This window comes from Parasteatoda tepidariorum, unplaced genomic scaffold (assembly GCF_043381705.1).
Source record: "Parasteatoda tepidariorum isolate YZ-2023 unplaced genomic scaffold, CAS_Ptep_4.0 HiC_scaffold_894, whole genome shotgun sequence".
Classification (NCBI taxonomy): domain Eukaryota; kingdom Metazoa; phylum Arthropoda; class Arachnida; order Araneae; family Theridiidae; genus Parasteatoda; species Parasteatoda tepidariorum.
Genome location: NW_027261949.1, coordinates 1 through 23,410, shown reverse-complemented (window position 1 = coordinate 23,410; position 23,410 = coordinate 1). Strand labels below are relative to the sequence as shown.

Below are 23,410 nucleotides of genomic sequence, written 5' to 3'. Positions count from 1 at the left end.
ACGTGTCTAGTCAAAACCCAACGTGTATGCTGCAGAATGTTATAATTTGCTTTTCATTCAATAATTATTATTCCAGTATATGAACGGGAAAAAACGTAACACGAGCGTGATAAACTATACGCCCTTCAGAAGGAAAAGGATACAGAATGAAAGCAACAATGGAAAAAATGTTTAGCAATGCATCCAGAAAGAACAATATTGCTTCACTAAAGGAATGAAAATGAATGAAATACATATTTTATTGTAATGAAATGAATTAAGAAATATGTCATCACCTGTATGCAAACCTACAATATCAAAATAAATTATAATAGATTAAATATTAATCAAAAACATGGTGCAATCGTAATATAGTTTCTTTTTCTAATTTTTCTTTAAAATCCAAAGAGTTCCAAACAAAGAATAAGGAAATAGATCCCGGAGTAATGTGAATTCCGTATTGTTTTAGACCAAACTTACCTATTGAATCAATCCACAATATTTCTCAACATGTTTCATTATTTATACAGCTTGATTTTAACATATTTAAAGCTGATTCAGAGGAGTTGAGTATAGATAGCCGAATATAGATATTAAAATAAGGCAGTAAATAATAATGTTGTTAAGATGAAAATTAAATTAATATTAACTATTATTGTTTTGACAATTGTAAATGGTTTTGACGTACCTTCAAGTTCGGGAGACATAGGTGATGGTGAATACTTTGAATCTTGCGCGAAGTGGACTATATGCACATTAGAGGGTGAGAATATTTTCATGTTTATATCGTTAACGTGTGCGTTGTAATTATTGCACCTTATCAATAAGTAAGTGAGTTTTAAAAAAATGATAATTTTCCTAAGTGACTATACATAAACAAAGGAGTACATTCATTATTCTAATAAAATATGCTACATTTCCCTGAACTTTGTTGCACTTTAAAATTAAATATTTTTAAAAATCTTTCCGAGACTAGTTTCCGAGACTTTCCGAAATAAATAAATAAATAAAAATTTAAAACAGAAAATATCAAAAATATTTATTGAATTCTCCTTAACAAATTTACCTTTATAATTTTCAGCAAATTTATCTAGAAATTTTTCAAATTAATTATCTAAATGCAATATATATTACATTTGGTTAAAGTATTGGGTTGAAGCATAAGTTCCCGTGTTTTTTTGTTTTTCTTAAATTTTATAATTTTATTTTTTGATGTAAAATAACAACAATTTAATCAATAGCGTATTCTCCGTTGTTGTTTACGACTTTCTCCTTACGTTCAACGTCTTTTTCTTTGCCTCTTCGGTAGAAATCACCAGGAAGTGTCTCGAAAAAAATGTCCAACCAAACCCGTAATTCAACGTCATTATTGAACAAAACGCAGCGTAAAGCATCACACGGCACAATTTCTTTAGCAGCTTCTGTAGCTTTGGCACCTCGATTAAACGCAAAAAGAAGGTGGTGTCGGCTCGTTTTTGTCGACACTCCATTTAAATGTTCTAAAAAGTAACACAAATTAAAGTCAATTAAAATATTGCCATGAGCCGTCTATCACTCAGGATATTTTACGTTTGGTGAAAGCCGGATGCGGATTTCGTATCCATCGCTGGGATTCGAGCCTGGTCCATCTCATTGGAAGGCGAACGTTCTGTCCCCTGAGCCATCACGGCTCATGAATGATATATTGTATGCAACTTAATAATTAATCTCTTAATTATATCTCACAGTTCCTAGATCGAACTCCAACAGGCCTTTCAATATCAGCTAACCGGTCCAAATCCACTTTACCATGCTCTCATTTTATAATGTGCTTAAAAAGAGCCTCACAGAAACAAATAGGGGCACATCCACTAATTTCAATAATCACAAATTAAAATTTTAATGAAGCTAGATATATTTTTTTATTACGTTCATATTAAAAAAAAAGATATTAAATTTCAAAATGCTGATTATTTTTTGTTTGATCCATTTTTGAGAAAAAAAATTTAGGATTAAAATTCTAAGGATTTTTCGACATTTTCACTAATATTATTTTAACTTTTATTCCCTCCCCCATGCAAAAAGAAATAAGGAATATTTTTGAACTTAAAAAATTTAACGGAGTATAAGTACAATACAAGGAGTTTAATTGTTAGCTTAATAAATTTCCTCTGTTGTGATTTTAAAAAAATAATTTTACCAAGATAACTCTATTACCATCAATAGTTTAGCAAAGTCATTTGCAAGTTAATTAATTACGTTTTTCCTCTTATGCTTACAAAAGGGAATACATTCTCATTAAGGTATGAATTTAATTAACACCTTTATATTAATCTTTTTTGTTCTAGATCATTTTAAAACTCGGAAATTAGTTAATTTGTGAAAATAAAATTTTTTTTTCAGATAAAGACGCCTATAACGAGTTAAATGAATGCAAATATCTGATACCTATTGAGGTAAGATTGTTTTTTCTAATAAAAAGTTTATGTATAAGAACAAATGTGAGGAAATAGATACCGCTTCATAACTGGAATCTTATAATAATGACATTTCATTATAAAATTCGTGAACTTTTTGACTCATTTTAAAAATTATAACATTTGTCAATGTAAACATTGTTTTCTACTGCTACTAAATTTCAAATAACTCAAACCTAGATAGATCTGTTACCTGCCAGCAACAAAAATGCAACAAATATTATTAGACCGAACCAAATATTTAGCTTTTGAAAAAAATACTAAAAATTCATTGCATAAATAGTTTCTAAGATATATTTTTTAATGCATTTTGGGGCAATTGAACACATTTTAAAAATTAATGTATACAGTTTAAACTCTAGAATTTAAGTTTTTAATAATATTTTTATTTTTTAAATATTTTAATTATTGCTACACATATTTTGTGCGGAAATATACTAAGTATCTTACTAGAACATCAATGATCATTATGATCCAGAATAGAGATAAAAAAATAAATTCGCCTTTAAAGGGAGCTAACAATAAGCTTAAAAATAATAAGTTTACATTATTTAAAAAGTATGCCTAAGTAATAGATTCCAATTACATACTAATAAACACAGTTATCATTTTAAAAAAACAACAATAAACAATGTTAAAACTTATTTTATTTATAAAATATTCAATAAATAAATGAGTGTAACGAGAATATTAAATTGAACCATTAAAATGATTTTGGAAGGACCCAATATAAATTTGTTATTAAAAATTGAAGATTTTAAATTAAATTTAATCTTGCAGAGAATACTTTAATTTAACTGTTGAAAAATAAATAATTTTAGCGAAAATAGAAAGCTTTAAACGTCGCAAAATGTGTGAATAAATTAATAATTTTACAAAATTAATCAATCAGTGTCTTAGTTTTAATGCGCCAATAATAATTTTACCAATGAACATGATTATCGTTTAAAAAAACAGCAGAAATGAATGTTAAAATTTATTTTATTATTGAAATATTCAATAAATAAATGAGTGTAAAAAGAATATTAAAATGAACCATTAAAATAATTTTGGAAGGACCCAATATAAATTTGTTATTAAAAATTGAAGATTTTAAATTAAATTTAATCTTGCAGAGAATACTTTAACTGTTGAAAAATAAATAGTTTTAGCAAAAATGGAAAGCCTTAAGTGACGTTAAATATGCGAATAAAACAAAGTTTTAATCAATTAGTGTTTGCTTCTAGTTTTAATGCGCCAACTTTAAATAGTGCAAATTCCTCTTCTGTATTATGAGAAACAACAAATGCGCAACAACATTTTGCAAAATTTATTTAATTAATATTTGCTTCCAGCTTTAATAAACCAATTTTAAATAGTGTTATTCCCCATCCATACCTGTATTATGAGAAACAACAAATGTGCTACAGCATTTTACAAAATTTAATCAATTAGTATTTGTTTCTAGTTTTAATGCGCCAACCTTAAATAGTGCAAATTCCTCTGCTATATTACGAGAGAAGCAACAAATGCGCAATAAAATTTAGCAAAATTTATTTAAATAGCATTTGCTTCTAGTTTTAATGAGACAACTTTAAGAAGTGCAATTTCCCATCCATATTGCGAAAAACTGCTGGCAGAGTTTAGTGCGTAGCGGAAAATGCTAAGCGAGCATAATGAAAAAGTCATCTTGGAATTTTTATTAAATAAGGAAAATGATAATTTAATTTCGACATCACATAACTTTATAAGAGAAAACAGTCCTCGAGTGTAATTTACTTACGAATATTGGTTTTTAGAAAATGAAAATCTTATGAAAAACATCTAAGTTATAAGGATATCTTATTTTTTCTTCTGGCTTCCTTCTGAAGGAAGAATTACATATTTTTTCTTTAAAGAAATTAACGAAGATGCTGAAAATTATGGGAGATAGCGTCAAAAGAGAATGGTCTGACTTAGAAACAGCATATAATGACTACTGCGGCATGGATGAAGATAAGCAGGTATGGTGAAAACGTTACATATTTACTTCATAAATTTTTATTTTGCTATTGAAAAAAAAAGCCATTGAAATGTAATGATTGGTTACTGAGACTGAGTTACTTTCAGGAATTTGTAGAAAGTTCCGATATCGTCATAATCAAAATCTTTAGATCTCTCAAAGTTAAACTTTATACCACATTTTTGTTTTCTGATCTGGTCATTTCTGATTCAAATACCCAACTCCGTTTTTCCAACGGCTTATTTTCCGAGCTGGTACGTTGCCCGACAACTCATTTTCCGAGATGTAGAATTGCCTGACAAGTAATTTTCCTGGCTGTTTCATTTGTCCGTCAGAGATGGAATATAAGAGGAGATAAGTTTAGTTCTTCGTTATTTTTCGCTGTTGTTTATTAAATATTGCTCGCTATTTTTTGTAGTACTCATTCATATTTATTGTAATCTTGGCATTATAATTGTAGATTAAGACCACTTGGAATAAGAATCTAAGAAATGCATCATTTTTCCTACATGGCAGTAAATTATGAAATCTCGGTTGCTAAGTTAGAATGAGCGGTTCATTCTGAATGTTCTGATAGGCTCTAAAATAACATTGTGTCGGTGGAATGAAAAAAATGAAACTGGATTTATCGCTTGTTGCTGTAATGGAGTGATGTACTACTAAGATGTCTGTAATGGATGGCTGTACTGAAGAACGTAGAGTGCATAATTAATATTTTTTTTCCAAAACTAATGATTTAAATTTATCATATATATCTGTCAGTCAGTCAATTTTTTTATCAGGTGCTCTGTCGAACAAATGAGTTCTTGGGCAAATAAACCCTTTTGGCAAACGTACCTGACGTGAAAATGAGCCATCGAGCATAGCCTCTGTCGGACAAATGAGTTGTCGGGCAGGAAATTGTGCTATCAAGCAACCTAATGTCGGGGGAATGTACCAGACCCTCCGTTTTGCTTTTATTGACTACTCTATTATCAATCATACCCGTCTAGCTAGCATATTCATCTGGTGGCCAAAGTTATCTGGTTGATAGGGCACACTTGGATCAAATTACGGTGTAAAGTACCCGGACTTTGTTTGCATCATCCACAAAATGCATTTTACCATAAAATCCATTTTTGTCAGAAAATATTATACAGTATTTTTACAGTAATATTAAATTAATTAGAGTCATGAGTCACTGATTTTACGGTAGTCATACCTGTAAAAAATGGCAATATAGTATATCAGATTTTATGATCAGTAACATGTTCTGGTAAAAATGGATTTTACGGTGAAATCGGCTGGCTATTCTAACGCAATTTGATGAGGAATTTTTTCACAATGTATCACGTTTCCCTCAATTTCTAGCAGTTTTAACTGAACAAAGAAGCAATGAATTTTAATCATCTGATGAGTCGATATTTATGCATGGGAAAACTTTAAGGCCCTAACCAAGTTTAAAAATGATTTTCTCTCTCAAACTGACTAAAAAGAGGGCGGAAATTTCACCGGAAGTTCAAAACTGTCACGAAATCTCAGTAGATGATAATTTAACAGTTTATAAGTTATTTGTAGTACAATTGTAGCAAACAGGTTTGATATTTCATTTATTTCAAACCAATACAAATTGTACACTTTGTATACTATAAAATAAACTACCAAAATGATACTTTCCATTTTCATTAACGAAACACAACAAAATCATACACAACATGGTAAGGCAAATATCGACTCAAGTAATAAAGCTAAAATAATTTTTATGTTTTTTGTTTATTATTTGCTACCCTTCTCGTTGCATTTACGATATTAGATTAAGCAAAACACATATTTAACGGTTCATACGATCAAGATTAAAGTAATAAATTGCATTTAGAATCATCTTGCTTAATGCTATTGTTCGCGCGAGGCTGCTCATGAAATTTAAAATTTATACATATATAAAATTTATACAGAGAAGGAAAGAACATCCATGCCTTACCCGAGATTCGAACCCAAAACCTTTCTGATGCATGACCAGTTCTCTGAACCCAACACAGTCTGGTTGGCATTTTAATAACATAAAAACTTTATTTGCTTCGAAACATGTGAAAATGATAAAAATCGACATGATTCGATTAGTTTTGTCAAGATTTACCATCTGAAATGAAGTTTTTATATTATCAGGAGTTTCTTTTCGCTACAGTTCCTTTCTATTCCTTAAATACAATGCAGTTGTAATGGGGTGCATCGTATACACCGAAGAGCCGCTACATTATGACCACCCTCCATCTATAACAGTGAGATCGTCCAGGTTTTCATGGATTCTCGCCCAGGAACAATGTTTTCACGGGGCACATTAGGACCCATAATCCTCATAGAACAATCCCTGACGTCTGTTAGCTACTTGAACATAGTTGCAGACCAGGATTGGGCACCATTCATGGCGACAGTTTTTCCTGCGGGGGTGGTGTTTACCAACAGGATAATGCACCACGTCGTAAGGGTCGAATCGTAGAGGAACATTCCAGTGACTTTCTAGTCATGTGCTGGCCCCCAAATTCACCTGACCTTAATCCAATAGAGAATTTGTGGTCCAACTTAGAAAACCAAATTCGTGCTGCCACGCTACCCTCTCGCAATGTGAGGGAATTGCAGGACCAGTTAGTTAGCGCTTGGTACCAGATACCTCAGACTACCTATCAGCACCTTGTGGAATCAATGCCACGGTGGGTGCTAGCAGGTTTGAGGGCTAAAGGCGGTCCTACATGTTATTAGCAGGGTGGTCATAATGTAATGGCTCTTCGGTGTATATTAAGGACGTTCATCTTAAACACATTATGAATTTATTTTAATCATTGAATAAACTTTTTATGAAAAAAAAATTATATTACAGCAATTTATCTAAGATATATTTCTCTTTTTTAGAATGAATTTTTTACCGATCTTGTACAGTTCATAGTAGAGGAATACTCAGTAAGTACTTGTAATAAACTTATTTTGTATGTTTAAATACTATTTTAGAAGGCATATGTTAAGAAGAAATCATAAAAATTGAAATTAGGGCGACTGATATTCTGATTTTTAAAAGATTTTGTCAAAGATTTTACGTGGCCGTCAAAATTTTATAGAAAAATTCGTCGTAAGCTTCAGAGTTTATTGGGCATGTGTCCAATATTGTGAAAGAAACTACGGCATTTTTTAAATTTCTTTCATTTCCGAAATATATGTTAGTTTGAGAAAGGAATTTTCAATTTTCTCTTAAAAAATTGTGGCAACACTTACAGGTTTATAAAAATATATTTCTGAATTACCATTCAATATGAAACTCATTATTATTTCAATAAAGTACGTATTTTCTTAATCTATGAACTAATTACTGTTTGATAACAAGATAATTATTGTTTATATGTTACAGCAACATATTTTGAATTATAATTACTTAAAATATTTATTTCACTAATTTTAATTATGTTAAAGAAAGGTTTGAAGGTAAAGATAATAGATCCGACCAGACACAAGGAAAGTTTTCACAGTCATATAAAAGGCGTTAAGCAAACACCCAGGTGGAATAGTTGTTTGAAAAGTAAATTATACTTATTAAAAGAGAGATCGCTAATCAGATCATACAGTTGATTAGATTTATTTGCTAAGACAAACTCTTGAAGCAATAAGGGAAAAAGCAATTTAGATATATCCTCTTTTTGTACCATTTAAAGCAACTTACGATTTGTATAACCAAGACTGAGAAATTTGAGGAGAAATTTGAATTTGATATCCTGTCCAAGCATGTTGATAACAGAATGAATGACATTACGATGCATTAAGTGTACAGTTTAACTGATGTTCAATGTATCAGATGCTTTCTATTCAATGACAGACCTTTGACAAAGAGACTAGTTATCATGCCTTTTATTTAACATAGCTGTACACAGATGAACACCAAAGGCAGACATTGATAGTCTTGTTGGTAAGACGTTGGACTCGTGTTGTTGAGAACAGTAGTTCAAATCCAGCCGGCAGAAGAATCCTTTATTTATAAAATGGTTACTGGTGCACGTTAAATTTGTATGGGTCACAAAGTCCTTTATGATCCTATAACAATTTAATGCCTCTGGGGGTACGTAACTGGACTTTCTCAAAGATCGAGTGTACAAATAAATTAGGCAGACCACTTACGAGGTGGTTAGATTGCGTTTAAAAGAATTTGAGATCGTTAAGAGTTAACAACGGAGAAAATTTGCAGTAAATTGCATTTCCAGAAGGAGTAAGGTTGAGAAATATTGGCTTGCTCTAGGCTGTAGTGCTGAAAAAGAGGAAGAATTGGAAAAGCAGAGACAAATACGATGAAAGCATAGGAAGGAAATTCTTGAGAAAAGCCAAGACCAATCCACATATACCAAAATATTGTAGAGGAAAAAGCAGCAGTTCAGTTGATTGTTGACATCTAACAAAGATCTGCACAGAGCAGCAAAATAAATAAATGAATGATCTGAAACGCGCTTCTTTGATTCGATATCTTCGAACCTGTTCGATAGCTATTCGAGAGTGATCGGTTTCCTAATTCTACTGTAACATTCAATCACTACCGAGGTTGAACGGTTACCTGTCGAAGAAAATTATCTTTTTTCTGAAGAACGCGTGTGCTATATTTCTCCTCTGCCAATGAGAAAATCCATACGAGTTTTTTCAATTATGGACTGGGGGTTAATTTTAACTGTGATTTTCGAATTAGCGTCCGCTCGCCAAATTTTGATCACATAATAAATTTTTATGTTTGTAATTGTATAAAATGCTACTTTAACTCTTTGAATATTTCAAAGTATTAACCAATGTTTTTCTTAAATGTTTTTAGCCTTAGTTTGATAGTTAGATACTTGGTCTAAAATTAAAATTTCAGAAGTTTTGAACATTTTGGATACAATGATGAAGAATTTTAATTTTAAAGATTCTCTATATTAAATGCTTTAAGCTCTCTTGATTATGTATTTTAAATGCTGTAAAATATAATTTAAAAAAAACTTTTTATATTCGTTTTTAATAATAATTTCCGATTCTCCATCTTTCTTTGCAATTTTAAAATACTTATGCATACAATAAAAACATCTATCTAACAGTTTCAGAAAACGTTAGTCTTTATCAAAGGCTGTCTTGAGGTAATATAATTGCAACTACCTATTAAAAATTAATATTTATATCAATCAATAGTTTATGGGGGAGATCGGCCGCAAATCGAAATCCGTTGAAAAAAAGGTATGTTTATTTAGAGAAAGTAGGGTTTTATGTCTGATTTCTTTACTTAAAATATCATCTGCACTGATAAATTAGTGTATTTATGAGAAAGTTCTCGAAACATCAAGATTGGGTTAATTGTAGGCTCCCTTATTTGTCCACAAAAATTCCCATATTGGCATGGTAATATAGTTTATTATAATATAATACCTGACAGAGTTTAAATATTATAGGATAAATTTTAAAGGATATATATATAGTATATATATTACATAGCGCGCATCCATTTTCGGGCCCACCCAAGGTAACTAACAAGGTCGCGCGTCAGTATTGCAGTAAGAACGTGCCATAAGATATCACTTTATTTATGCTTCTGTTTTCATATTCTGAAATCTGGCAATCTTATTACGAAAATATTTTAAATCATTCTTGAAAGATTCTGGTACGCGTAAGCTCATTTTATTCGCTCCTCAGTATGTAGATTTCCGTTCGTGTACTGTTCTCTGATCTCTTTACATTTTATTTTCTGTTTTTTGCTTGATATATTTGTTTGTTTTCTTGTATATATTTTTCACTTAAAGTGTTCTAATTTCGCTTAAATTTTTTTGAGTGCTCCTCACGCTATTGTATTGATATATTTTGCTTTGGCTATATTAATACAATATTAGAAAGCACTCCTTTTAGCGGATATAATCGTGTGGGCTGATGAAGAGATTATATATTTTCTTTCTTTTGTTTTCCGGATTTTTAATTTCCTTTTTTTTTAAGATATCAAAAATTATATTTTCTTAAATACTTTTGAAAAATTAGTTTTAATAATTTTCTTCTCTTGTCATTATTTTTATTATTTTCCATATTTTCTCATTATTTTAACTTATTTCATGAGTTCTGTATTCTTGCAGCTTTTGCGCAGTTAATAAAACTTATTAATTTTCGTCGTTTTTCTCCTTGTTTTTATTGTGCTTTATACATACATATANGACTTTATATATATTATGAATATCGTGATAACGTAATTAGATAAAATACTTCTATCTCTGAAAGTATAGAAATAGCATTTTGAAAACAATAAAATAGACAGCCATCGAATCATTTATTCAAAATATGTAAAAACAAAAAGTTGAAAAAAATAAATGTGTAGTCCTTTTTAACAGGTTTGTTAAATTGTATCATGATTTTAGCTTCAGTTTTTCCATAGAATGTCATATTTATTAACTTTACTGATGAAAAATATGATTATAAATTGTATGCTTTTACATTTTTTTTACTTATAAATTTTTTTTTACATATTTAGTCAACGTGTGCTGATTTTATGCAAGCTGTAACATGCAAAAAAATGACAGACATGAATGTAAGTATCACTTGGTATTTTAAATAATTTAATACTGATTTGTATTTATTTATAAATGAATTATTTATCAATGAATTATTGATAAGTGAATTATTTAACATGTATTTATTTATTATGTAACTTTATTTATTTCTAGAATTAATATTTATTATTTTTACAATAAAGATTTATAAATTTATTAATAAAAATTGTATTTATTTATACAGTATAATGTTCGTTACTTACGAGTTGCGTTTACGATCTAATGCTAGATGTATACGTAAAAGTACCATATTGAGGTAGCGTCCGTGTACTCATAGGCTATAGAATCAGGAAGGCTCGTTTCATATAGGATATTGTGAGATGGTAAGGCAGAATATAGCATTTTCACGTACATGCAAACACGGTTCTGAAGGGAATACATTTCAATTGTAGAAAGTTAGACCTTTTATAGGAAGAGTTCACTATTTTATACATTTTTTTAATACTATTTTGATACTATTCCGTTTCCAGAGATCGTTTAAAACCACGAAACTATCATTGCTTTCGATGACGTTTATCTTATTGTGATAAAACGTATTTCATTTTACTTTATTACCGGCTTTAAACACCAGACCCATCAATGCTCAACTCCGTAGCCTTGTAGTTTTGAACCCAACTTCAGAGACAAGAAGACTCCTGGATCATACATTGGAAGAAACTAGTCTTCGTGGAGGATTTTAATGGAACTGACCTGCACTTACGTTATATGGAGAGGAAAATCATGAAAACCGTTTGTCCGACTGAAAGGGGACTCTAACCCACACTCCGCCTACCAGTGGAAGCATTTTACGAAAGTGCTATAGTCAGTACGAGCCAAGTGCAGAATTCATATCGACCAGTAATCACTGGGATTCGAACCTGGTTCTCCTCATTGTAAAACAAGTGCTCCATCCCCTGAGCCACCTCGACTCTGATAATATGCAAATAAGAAATAGGTTCCTTGAATATTAATGTTTGTATTCAATTTCGAGTACTGCATTAGTAAGTTGTTACTGCCTACCAGAAACGGAATAGTAGCTGATTTCTTTACGAGATATTTTTATAAGTTTGCGCATTCCATAGTCAAAGAGTCATGATCTTTGGATATTAAATATGTTAATTTAATTAATCATTATGAAATTAAAGAATGTTAAAAAAACACATCTTAATAATAGGGTTTTGCCTCAAAATAGGCACGCTTTAACTCCTTTTCTACCAGACACGTATATAAACGCTTCGCTGAGCTGAATTGTTAACTGCCCCTGGCGTATATATACGTCTTTCAAAAGTACAAATTAGGCAATGCGCTTTACCATGTGTTGCTATCAGTCTTAAAACTACTCCCACTGCTACGGAGTGCAATAGAGTGAATTTTTAGAGTATTTTCAAAGGATTTCAGTCAAGTGGAGAAGGTGAAGAATTTTCTGGAAAATAATCATAACTGTGCTGTCATTGTTTGTTTTTCTTTTGAGTAGCACGCGTTTTTTTACTTTCCTTTCGCTTCCGTTTTTATCTCTATGTGAAATAAAAGTTTTCATTTTTGTTCAAATATTGCTGAAAGTAAATTAGATAATACAAATTTTTATTTTTTGTGCAAATATGCCTGAAAGTGAATTAGATAATACAAGTTTTTATTGTTTGTGCAAATATGTCTGAAAGTGAATAAGATAATGCATGTTTTTATTGTTTGTGCAAATATGTCTGAAAGTGAATTAGATAATAAAAGTTTTTTTGTGCAAATATATCTGAAAATGAATTAGATAATACAAGTTTTTCTTTTTTGTGCAAATATGTCTGAAAGTGAATTAGATAATGGAAGTTTTATTTTTTGCGCAAATATGTCTGAAAGTGAATTAGATAATGAAAGTTTTTAATTTTAGTGCAAATATGTCTGAAAGTGAATTTGATAACTATTTTTCTTCAACTTCGGAGTGAGAACCTTCATGTTCTACATATTTTGGGATCTAACACACAACAGAAGAGTTCTAACAACTTTTTTTATTATTATTATACTACTATATATCAAATTTCAAATTTCGTTACTTATTTATTTATTTATTTATTTTTGTAAAAGAAACATTTTTTAGATTGATAAGCGTGTCTCTTCTTTTCTGCAATTACACACCAAAACAACGTGTGACTCTGTTGAAACCAATTGTACTAGGCAGGAGGATGAATCTCGAAATTTTTCTCGACAATCAAGAGGTTAAACTTTAGTGACAAAAGGTTTTGATTTGCAAAAAGAGTCCAGAGTTATGACCAAATACGCAGTTAGTAAAACTAACACATATGGGGTGAAAACCGCGGTATCTCAGGGGATAGAACTTCCGATTTGTGTCGAGCGTCGATGCAAGTTCTGCTCCCGCATTCAAGAATATACTGTTGGACCACATCTAGACTGAGGCTTCCTTCTATAATTTGACAGTTTATTCCTTCGGAACTTGTTGAAAATTACATAATTCTATGTGGAAAAAATATGCTTTTGTGTCGGATTTCGTAAATTAAAATATCATTTGCGCTAGCTACTTTCCATTTTATAACCGTCGTTGAACAGCAGACCCAAAATTTATGGGCTTACGACTACTGATGTTCAACTACGTAGCCTTGTAATTTTGAACCCAATCCAGAAGACAAGGAAACTCCTGGATCGATTATCGGGTAATGTTGCCTTCGTTGAGGACTTTTTGATGGAACTAACCCTCATTTGCCTTACATGGAAAGGAAGACCACGAGAACCTCCCATGGAAAGCCTGACGGCAAGAGCATTATCAAATTTTTGAACTATTAAACCATTTGAAGACAAGCATTGAAATTTTATGGGCAATTTTATGGGTCTTTTTATGAGTATTGAATATGGTATTATTACTATTTTCATTGAAGTATGCTTAAATTACATTCATTTAAAACACAAAAATAATTTATCCAGATGTCAATACCAATAAATTACCAAATCAATGAACAAATCATTTAATTCACTTTTTTATGATTTTTTTTTAAATAAAATTTAAAAAATAAAATTTTTTAAAAATATTCGTCACAACGATTAAAAAAAATTCAAATTGTAAGTTCACGCACAGTTAACTAAAAATGGGTTAAGATTGAATTTTAATGCATGTAATCCAAATGAAAATTATCAATGTGTTCGGTGTTTTAATTTGCAAATTAAATCGAACATGTTTGTCCATACCATTTGAAGACAGTTGCACAGTAAAAAATTCCGATTCAAATTACGTTATAAATTGCCAGCACTTTGGGTGCATCATCGGTAAAATCCATTTTTATCGTAAAATCCACTTCTGACGTAAAGTAATGTACCGTAATTTTAAGAGTAATATTTGTTTTATTAGAGTAATCCAGTGGTTTTCTATATTATTTCTGAAAAAATTTAGGTATATCAGAATTTTTGTTCCATAATATGTTCCGCTAAGAAGAAATTTTTCGCTGAAATGCACTGCCACCCTGAGTTCCGCTACTTTATACTGTAATCAGTCCCGGACTTTTTTACAGTGTGCTTAATATTTCATTCATGCTAACAAAAAGAATTACTGTTTCATAATTTGAAAGTACAACAATCAAATGTTGTTTAAAAAAAATAAAAAAAATATGTTGTTTTAATTCTCATATGGTATTGTGACAAGACAAATTATATGAAGACAGTAAAATTATTTAAAAGTTATTATTTTAACATATTTTCACGTTAATTCATAAGCGTTTGTATTTTGTTTTAATAATTTTTGCAAGTGCAAGAAACGAAAAAAAATTTTTTTACACAGTTGTAAATTTCAAAAGACATTTTTTTAAATGTTTTTTCTTTAACATTTATGTTTTTCCTTTCGTTTTAGGACTGTCTTATACTAATATTAAGCAGACTTCATGGAGAAGGGAAATGCTGAAAAATCAAATACTAACATCGAATTAAAATGTAGCTCAATAAGGAAACATTGAACTTCAACAGTTCGACCATTAAAGTATTTAACAAATGATTACTTATAAATAAATAAATAAATAAATAGAAAGCATTCTTAATAAATTTAAACAGTAAATGCTTCTTTTTTTTGTTGATTTTCAATATCCTTGCTTCAGATACGTTTGCTTGAGGACAACAAACTAAGAAAATGTAACTAGGAACATTGTAAAATAACAGAAATGATTGTATTTACAATATACCAAATCAGCGATTCTCAAATAGTGTTCCATGGAACCTTAAGGTTCTGTGGAAAGGTCACAGGAGTTTCAAAAATTGAGACTTTTCTTTCCAGTTATGATTTTTGAATCTTGTAATTAAATTTGCGTCTGATTAATTATCCATTATTTATTTATTAATTCCGTAATTTTCATTAATTAAAAAATCATAATTAAAATATATTGATTGAATGATTAACGGACACATTTACGAAAAATTGTATTAGTATTTTGCATAGAGTAAAAGTAACCAAATTTAAAACGATTAATTCATTAATTGGGGTCTAGGAAGCTATTTATAATTGGCGACAGTCCCAGAAAAAGGATGGGAATTGTTGTTTCCGCCATTCCTGAGAATAATCGTAAACTAATTCAAGAGAGCCTATCCTAGTAAAGAGGGCAATACCAAATTATTATCCGTCGGTAAACAACCAATTTGAGAAAGTAAAAATGAATAAAATGAATACTGGAGGGTTTTTTTAATTTAATTTTGTGATACATAGCTAGAAGAGGTCCATTTATTAACAGTTAATGGAAAATAACTTAAAGGTCTTAGTAACAAACATTTTTGGCCTGATTTCTAACCTAAAAGAAAAAGATTTTTTTTTAAATTTTCTTTAAAAATAAAATTTGTATCGATTAATTAATTATTCATCATTTTGCAGGATTGCAGAATTGGAATTCGTGAAGTTTTTTTTTCTCTTATTATTTGTGTTTTCTGCGTTGTTTTAATCTTATTTATTTGAGAATTTCATGCTAAATTCAAATATACATAACTTATTATAATTGCATACAAAATTGTAGGGCCAGATAATTTTTAAAACTTTGACGGAGCCTTCTAGGCAGGGAAGTTTAACAAGACAAAAAATAAGATAAAAATTACAATTACAATGTGCCTTCAGAGAATTTACATAATTTACGATATTTCTTCTTTCTTCATTTGAAGAAATTTGAGAATTTTAAGTAGTATTTTAAAAATAATGAAATATAATTTAAGAATAATATGTTGGATATTCAAAAATTCATATAAAAATCGACGTGTCGATATAAAAGTCGATACAAAAGTCGATATAAAAGTCTCACGACTCGCCAAACGGGAATGACTTCTGTAGTGAATTTTTATACGCTCAAAAGATGTCTACTTTAATTATCCTCCATATATTTTTATTAATACCTATATTAAAATGTTTTATATTTGTGAATTCAAACATTCTCTAAAAATTCGAAGGTTCGAAAATTATTGAAACCATAGCGGGTTGATGTATCGATCAAAAGATAATGATTTAATTATTCGCAACAAAAAGTTCAAAGTTTAATGCTAGTGGATAAGGGTAAAGATAAAAAGATAGCTCCAGTATTGTACAAAAGAGACCGATTTTAATAGCTGAACTAGTTATAGCAGATTAGCACACAAATAAAAAAATGGGTTCTTAATACTTAACTACGGATTCTTAATACTTACAAATATTTAACCAAAAAGTGTAAATTCGAGTCATAATCGAAAGAATTTGGTTTTTAAATTTTTATCATTTATCGATTTCACTATCTATATATGTCATTCGATTCCGCTATGATTTCATCAGTTCTCAAGATACCTCTCTTTTGATCTATACTCGAATTCAAAGCATTTCTCTCGATACTTGAACATTCTATAATTTTGGTCATTTTTTTCAAAACCAGTCTCTCTCAGCAAATTCACAATCTTTCATCAGCACTCCAATCTGCCTTCGATCCCATTTTTTTTTTAAAATCCATACTCGAACCCGTTATCCATAGAACAGTTTTCGAACCTAGTCTTTTTCGATTACCATTTTATCGGTACTCAAATTTGTTATTATTTTATCAGTTTTCAGAATTTCGAACCAAACAGCCTTTCTTTGGTTATCACACATGCTACAGTTTGAGTAATGAAAAGTTTCCATACCCAATGTTTTTTAATCAACATTCGAACTCGTTATTAACAGAACAGGTTTTAAACCTATATTTTTTTATTTTTTTTTTGATCACGACATTAAGTCTGCAATTGTTCGATGAGTTTTGAAACAAGTCTGCTTAGATCGGTATTTGAATTCACTATTTTTTTTAATCAGTATGCGACCCAATTTTACTGCAACAGTTTAGGAAACTGCTCCGTTTTGATCAATATCCGATCGTTGATAATTTATCAGTTTTTAAAAACAAATTTTTCTCACCAATATTCGAACCTACTAACAATGGTAAAATTTTCGAACTCATTCGCGTTTAGAAAAGTTCTCGGGCCCAGCCACTTTTGATTAAATGAGTGAGCCCACTATTTTAATACCATTACTGGAACCTGCTATAATTTAATCAGTTTTCAAAACTAGTCTTTTAGCTAGTCTAACACTCGAACATACTTTTTTTTATTGTTACTTGAATCTGCTAGCACTTGAAGAGTTTTTTGAACCCACTTTTCAATTGATATATGAACCAGCAATGTTAGTAGTACTGTTTTCGAATTCACCCTATTTCAATTAATGCTCGAATCCACTATGCTATTAATCTATACTTAAACTTTTCATTGATTGATCAGCTCATAAATCCAGTTTCTTTCGATTTGCGAACCTTCGTTGGCGAATCTACCTATACATTTTTTTACCCGTTAGCATTTGAACAGTTTTCGAACACACTGTTCAAATTGATCAAATTTGAACAGTGATTTATTTGATCAAATCTCGATCTCACTATGTTTCTATCGAAAGTCGAACCGAGAAGATTCAATTTTTTTATCAGATGTCATAATCAGTTTCTTTAATTAAATTCTCGGAACCATAACCTTTTATTGGGTTCTAGAACGTACTATCATTTGAACAAATTTCTAAAAAAGTTTATTAAATGTTCAGACTTTTTATATTTCTAAACGATATGTAAACCTGTTGTTATTTGATTAATTTTAAGTATCACAGCTTTGTAATCAATATGCGATCCCGATTTATTTGTTGTTGTTGCCACTATCTATTTATTGAAATAGAACCTTCTATAATTTGAACAATATTTTTACCCACTCTTTTTTTATTAATACACTCTACAAGCAACTGTTTGGATTTTATAGCAAAATGTGGTAATTTTGAAAGAAAAATCCTTTTGCATTCTAATGCTGACAATCGGGTACAAGGTTTTAATATTATTGTATTGAGTTAAAACTTTCAAAATAACTTTAGTTTTATATCGAATGGCTCTTTATTAGAAAGTTCCGTGATAGATTCGATGAAAAACAATTATCGTTAATAAAAACCGATCCACAATGATTGCACAACTTCTGCATCTGCCGCCGAAGGCAGTACTTACAGATCGAAGTCGAATTGTATTTTCAGGAATTAAAAAGTAATTGAAGTAAAATATAAAGGAAATATGGTAAGGGGACATAGTGAGGTCAAGAATAATCTCATGGGTCAATAAAACCACACCAGACTTGTAGTTCGAAAGAGATGTCTAATGGATAAATCGGTATCAAGTATTAATAATAACCACCGAAATGAGTACTTACAAGCAACTAGATATATAACATAAAATGGTAACACAAAACATACATAATTACAACTTTAGGCGAAAATTACTTAGACAAAACAAATAATGACATAGGAAATAAAATTAAAAAACAAATATAATAATCCAACTACATGTTGGATTAACCACACGAACTTAGCAATTCCGACTTCTTATTCACAATTAGTAACCCTCCAAAATCCTAAGAATTATTAAATATACAGCTTAATCAAAACGCTGTAATTTCTTACCAGCTTTCTTTCCATTCAGATCACTATGCGGTATTAATATTAATAATTTTTTGAGTTCCTGAAATAAATCCATATGTGTTGCATGAGACAATAACTAAAACAGTGATGAAATAAAATATGTCACAAAGAATTTTGAAGTTGTTTATTTATGCCAAAAAAATTTAAGTAACAAAATTGAGCAGAAAAATCTCATCTATCATAAATATATGAAGTAATTTGTTGTAGCTTATGGAGTAATCTAAATCTGATCTAATGGACACTGGACAATTTTCCGCACAAAGGATCATTATTCATTTGTACTTTTTTTGTAGTTTTTTCATTATATAATTTTTTTTGATAGGTTATATGAGTGCACTAAACATACTTTTTCTCTTAACTACACCTCGTTGACACTTTTCTTCCCAATTGCGACCAACCTCAGAGCATTCGATGTCTTTCACAACGTCGTCAATCTATACCAGTCTTAATTACCTTTTCTTGATGTTTCTTCAAACTGTACTACTCTTTATTATCTATTCCAGATGTTTCTTCATTTTGAGCGAGTCTTAGCTATTCCTGATGTTTTATTCATTCTGCACTAGTCTTCTTTTATACATTCCTGATGTTTCTTTAATCTCAAGGAGTCTTACTTTTTCTATTCCTGATGTTTCATTAATCTCAAGGAGTCTTACTTTTTCTATTCCTGATGCTTCTTCCTTCTGCACTTGTCTGATTTTTCTCTATTCTGGATGTTATTCAACCTCAGCGAATCTTACATACTTCCTGATGTTTCTCCATTCTATTTTTTCTATTCTTGATGTTTTCTCGATCTGAGAGAGTCTTATTTTTCCATTTGAATTTGCAGTTAAGTTTCGATAAAAAAAAAAAGTATGCCTGACAAATTACGTTCTTTATTTCTCTTCATTTTCTACTTTCCCTCTCTTCTTCTTCTTTTTCTTCTTCGTCTTTGTCTTCATCTTCTTTTTCTTCTTTCTTCTTCGTCTTCTTCTTTCTCTTCTTCTACTTCAATTCTCTTCAAATCTTTCATTTAATTCGTTATTATCTTTCTTCCATACTCATTCTCTTCAGATTTTTCATCGTATAAAAACTCAATTATATTCAGATGTCTACGTTCTTTCAACTCTTTTCTCTTTTATCATTCCTTTCTTTCAAATTCTCTTCGCTCTCTTCAAATAGCTTTCTTCTTTTGCGCTGTTCTTCTAACACTTTTTTAGCCACACAGTTTTCAGCTCAGTGATTGTTTCACACCTTGTTTTGTTGGGCACTCACAGATTTTAAACACAGAAATTTAATAAAGATCAGAAAAAAGCATCACAATTAAATTTTGTTTTCAATCATTAATTTTGTTTGGTCTTGAATCGAAAATATTTTGTTAATGATGTCAACTTTTGTCTCAGAGATTTCTTTTTTTCTTTTTTGATTTCCTTTATATCTTGCAATATGTTTGTTTCATCGACTGGAACAGACAGAATGGGTGGATTTGATCGGTTTCCTTTTTTTCTTTTTTCTATTTCTGCATCGACCTGTCTTGCTTTTGCTATCATTTCAAAATAAAAATCAAGGTTTTGTGTCGATCCAAAATCTATGAATATCGCATCTCTGTATTTCCAACTGTCAGGGGTTATTTCAGATGTTCCATTGCGAAATTCAGCACTTTCCACAGCTGATTCTTTTGAGGTTTTCTTCTGTGGTAGTAGTAGGCATGAACAGTTCGAAATCTTGGGGTGGTGTAGGCTTCTGTTCGTTGTAGATGCTAATGTAGTATGATTTTGCTTCAATGGGTTCTTTGCAGTATTTCTCATTTTCAAACAAAACATGAAGAGTTTTAAGATGTTTTTTCTGTTGGAATCTGAAAAGTTTTATATTTTAAAAAATATATCTTATATGTACTTTGTCTACATTGCACATGAATGTCAATACTACACTAAATTCCTGCACATAAATCTTCAGTTAAGTTTCGGCTTAATTTCATTTTTTTCTTTTCAATTTTTGAATGCTGCTTATGTATGTTTTCTGAACCCGATTCTTGATAAAAGTTCAAAAAGTATTTAGATAATTATTTTACAAGTTTGAAAGTGTTTGGCTTATGCGATTTCTCATACATTTACAAAAAGTCTTGAAAGCTTTTGTGAGGTTTGAGGGAACGACAATAAATCACAAACGGAAAATAATATTTGCGAGCACTCCATTCAAAAAACTGCAGCAATAAATTTGTAACTTGTAGAAATTATCTTTTGTTATTATATACAATAAATGCACAAAATTTTGTAACTCTTGCTTAAATATTTATTTGCATTTTTATAAGAAACAAATTTTTTGGTTTTGCGTTTCTTGGCTATAACTTTAAAAATTTTCAATAAATTGAAACAAAATTTTCAGAGCAATTTTAAATTAATTTGAAAAATTACTGCTTTAAATTTGAGAAATATTCGTTTAAAACTGTGCAAGATATGAGAAATGCAAGTAGTACTCTTTACTGCATTTGCGCGGAAAAAATTTGAATTCTTTTTTCTTCTTAGTTTTGTGAAGAAATCGTATTTGGCAACTAATAAGAAAAGTCCGATTTGAGGATCTTGAAAATTTATAGTGTTTAAAGCAATTTCCTAAGTAGTTTTCGAACTTTTTAAAAGAAATCCTAAGCGGTTTTTCACAAATTTCATTTTATACTGTAAAACAAGATTTATTCAAAATGGCACCGGCGTTGTTGGGGATCATCCCCATAAAATATCTTCTCTTTCGCCTGAATTCTTTCCTTATGGAATCATATTTCGGTGTATAAACGTTTGTTGTAATTATCATTTGTTATTCAATTTTGTATTATGAGTCAAAATAATATTTGTAGAAAATCCCTGCATAATTTTGAGTTTCTTTTAAAAAGTATCGTTGGATCGAGGTTTGATTGATTCGCATTTTATGAATATAGGCTAATTTCATATGAAAACAACAAAAACAAGATTGTTGACCTCAATTTTTTATCGCATATATGTTTGTTTAATATTGATTATATGGCACATTAGAAAAGTTCCTAGTCCTCCATTTTTTCACGTGATGTATGTTAATTAATATACTTTGCAATACGAAAAAATACAAGAGGACTTTTTTTGGTCATTGATACAAGAAAAGGTTTTTCGGCCAAAACATTTTAATATTTCCTTTTGGTGCAATAATAAAGTTTCTAGCCCCTAATTTTTTTCTAATAATGTATTTTAAATATTATTCATTCAACACGGAAAAAAATCAAAAATTGTTTTTACTTGCTTTTGGATCATTAATAAAATAAAAATAGGTTAATGAAGAAAACATTTCAATATTCTTATGGTAATAACAAAGTTAATAGACCTCAATTTTTTCGTGTAATTAATGTTAAATACTACACTTTTTAATGCGAAAAAATTATAAGTTTTTTTTTGTTTTTTTGGCCATTAATAAATTTAAAATATGTTTTTATCCAAAATATTTCCCAATTTTTTTTTATGGAAAATAACAAAGCTCCTTGACTTCAATTTTCAAGTAGATTGAAATTATACATTATAAAATCAATTTATTAATTCACAAATTTTTACAATACAATACAAACTAAAAATTATTAATTCAAAATCCATGCATAAAAAAACAAACTAATTCTTAAAATAAAAATTAGTAAATCAAGCATCCACTTAACACAGAGAGAATGTTTAGGCGAATTCGAATTAGGCTCAACTGAGCGGTAGCGGGTAGAAATTATACATTATAAAATAAGTTAGTAAATTCTCAGATATTCAAAAATTAAAATACAATTTTCCTTACTACAAAATTAAAATAATTCATACCTGTTTAAAGGTTAATTTTAGTATATCAAAATCATAGTATATCAAAATCATTTCTACTTCGGTCAAAATCCTCACACAAACGCAATGAATTTAATTCCATCATATATAGTGCACACTCTCATCAAAAAACTAAGACATACGCGACTAAGGACGCCTCACTATTATGAAATGTTTCTTCACGTGCATCTAAGAAGATTATAATAGGGGAAGCGAAGGTATGGCTTTGAAGAGTCACTGAGCTGCCTGGGGACCCAGATCAAACCCAAGGGGTGAAACACTTTTGGATTTTTTTGGCTCTCACGATTTGGAAGTACTGAATGATCCCTGTGGACCACCCACCTACAGCTTTCGTGAGTAATGTCAGAGAGCTGGGTAATTACACGGTTCACGATGCGATCTCGTGCTCGGATCACGCTTTGATTATCGTTCACATCGCTGAATGTGATAAAAGAGCTAAGTCTTGTAATTTAAATATTAAATACGAACATTTGGACTGGATGGCACTTAGGGTTCGACTGAAAATATTGTGGATTCCCATAACCTTAATAATATTGACACTATTGAGCAACTTGACACCAGAGTTATAGAAATTACAGGGGACATTGTTGCAGCATGTGGGGAATGCATTCAGAGACGGCACAACAGCGGAAAACAGCACTGTTCGTGGTGGAGTTCTGAACTTCGGCAGATGCGCAGAGAGGTTAGGG

The 23,410-nt window shown here is 30.1% G+C and overlaps 1 protein-coding gene across 1 annotated transcript; it reads left to right on the top strand.

Annotated features, from left to right (window-relative positions):
• Positions 1 to 667: 667 nt before the first annotated feature.
• Positions 668 to 15,002, top strand: LOC107437099 (uncharacterized; the record flags this gene model as incomplete). Its single annotated transcript, XM_016048990.4, is given in 6 exon segments — positions 668 to 742; positions 2,362 to 2,414; positions 4,313 to 4,417; positions 7,303 to 7,350; positions 10,901 to 10,957; positions 14,800 to 15,002. Coding segments are annotated over 6 exon segments (389 nt in total), but the record flags the coding sequence as incomplete, so codon positions are not given.
• Positions 15,003 to 23,410: the final 8,408 nt, after the last annotated feature.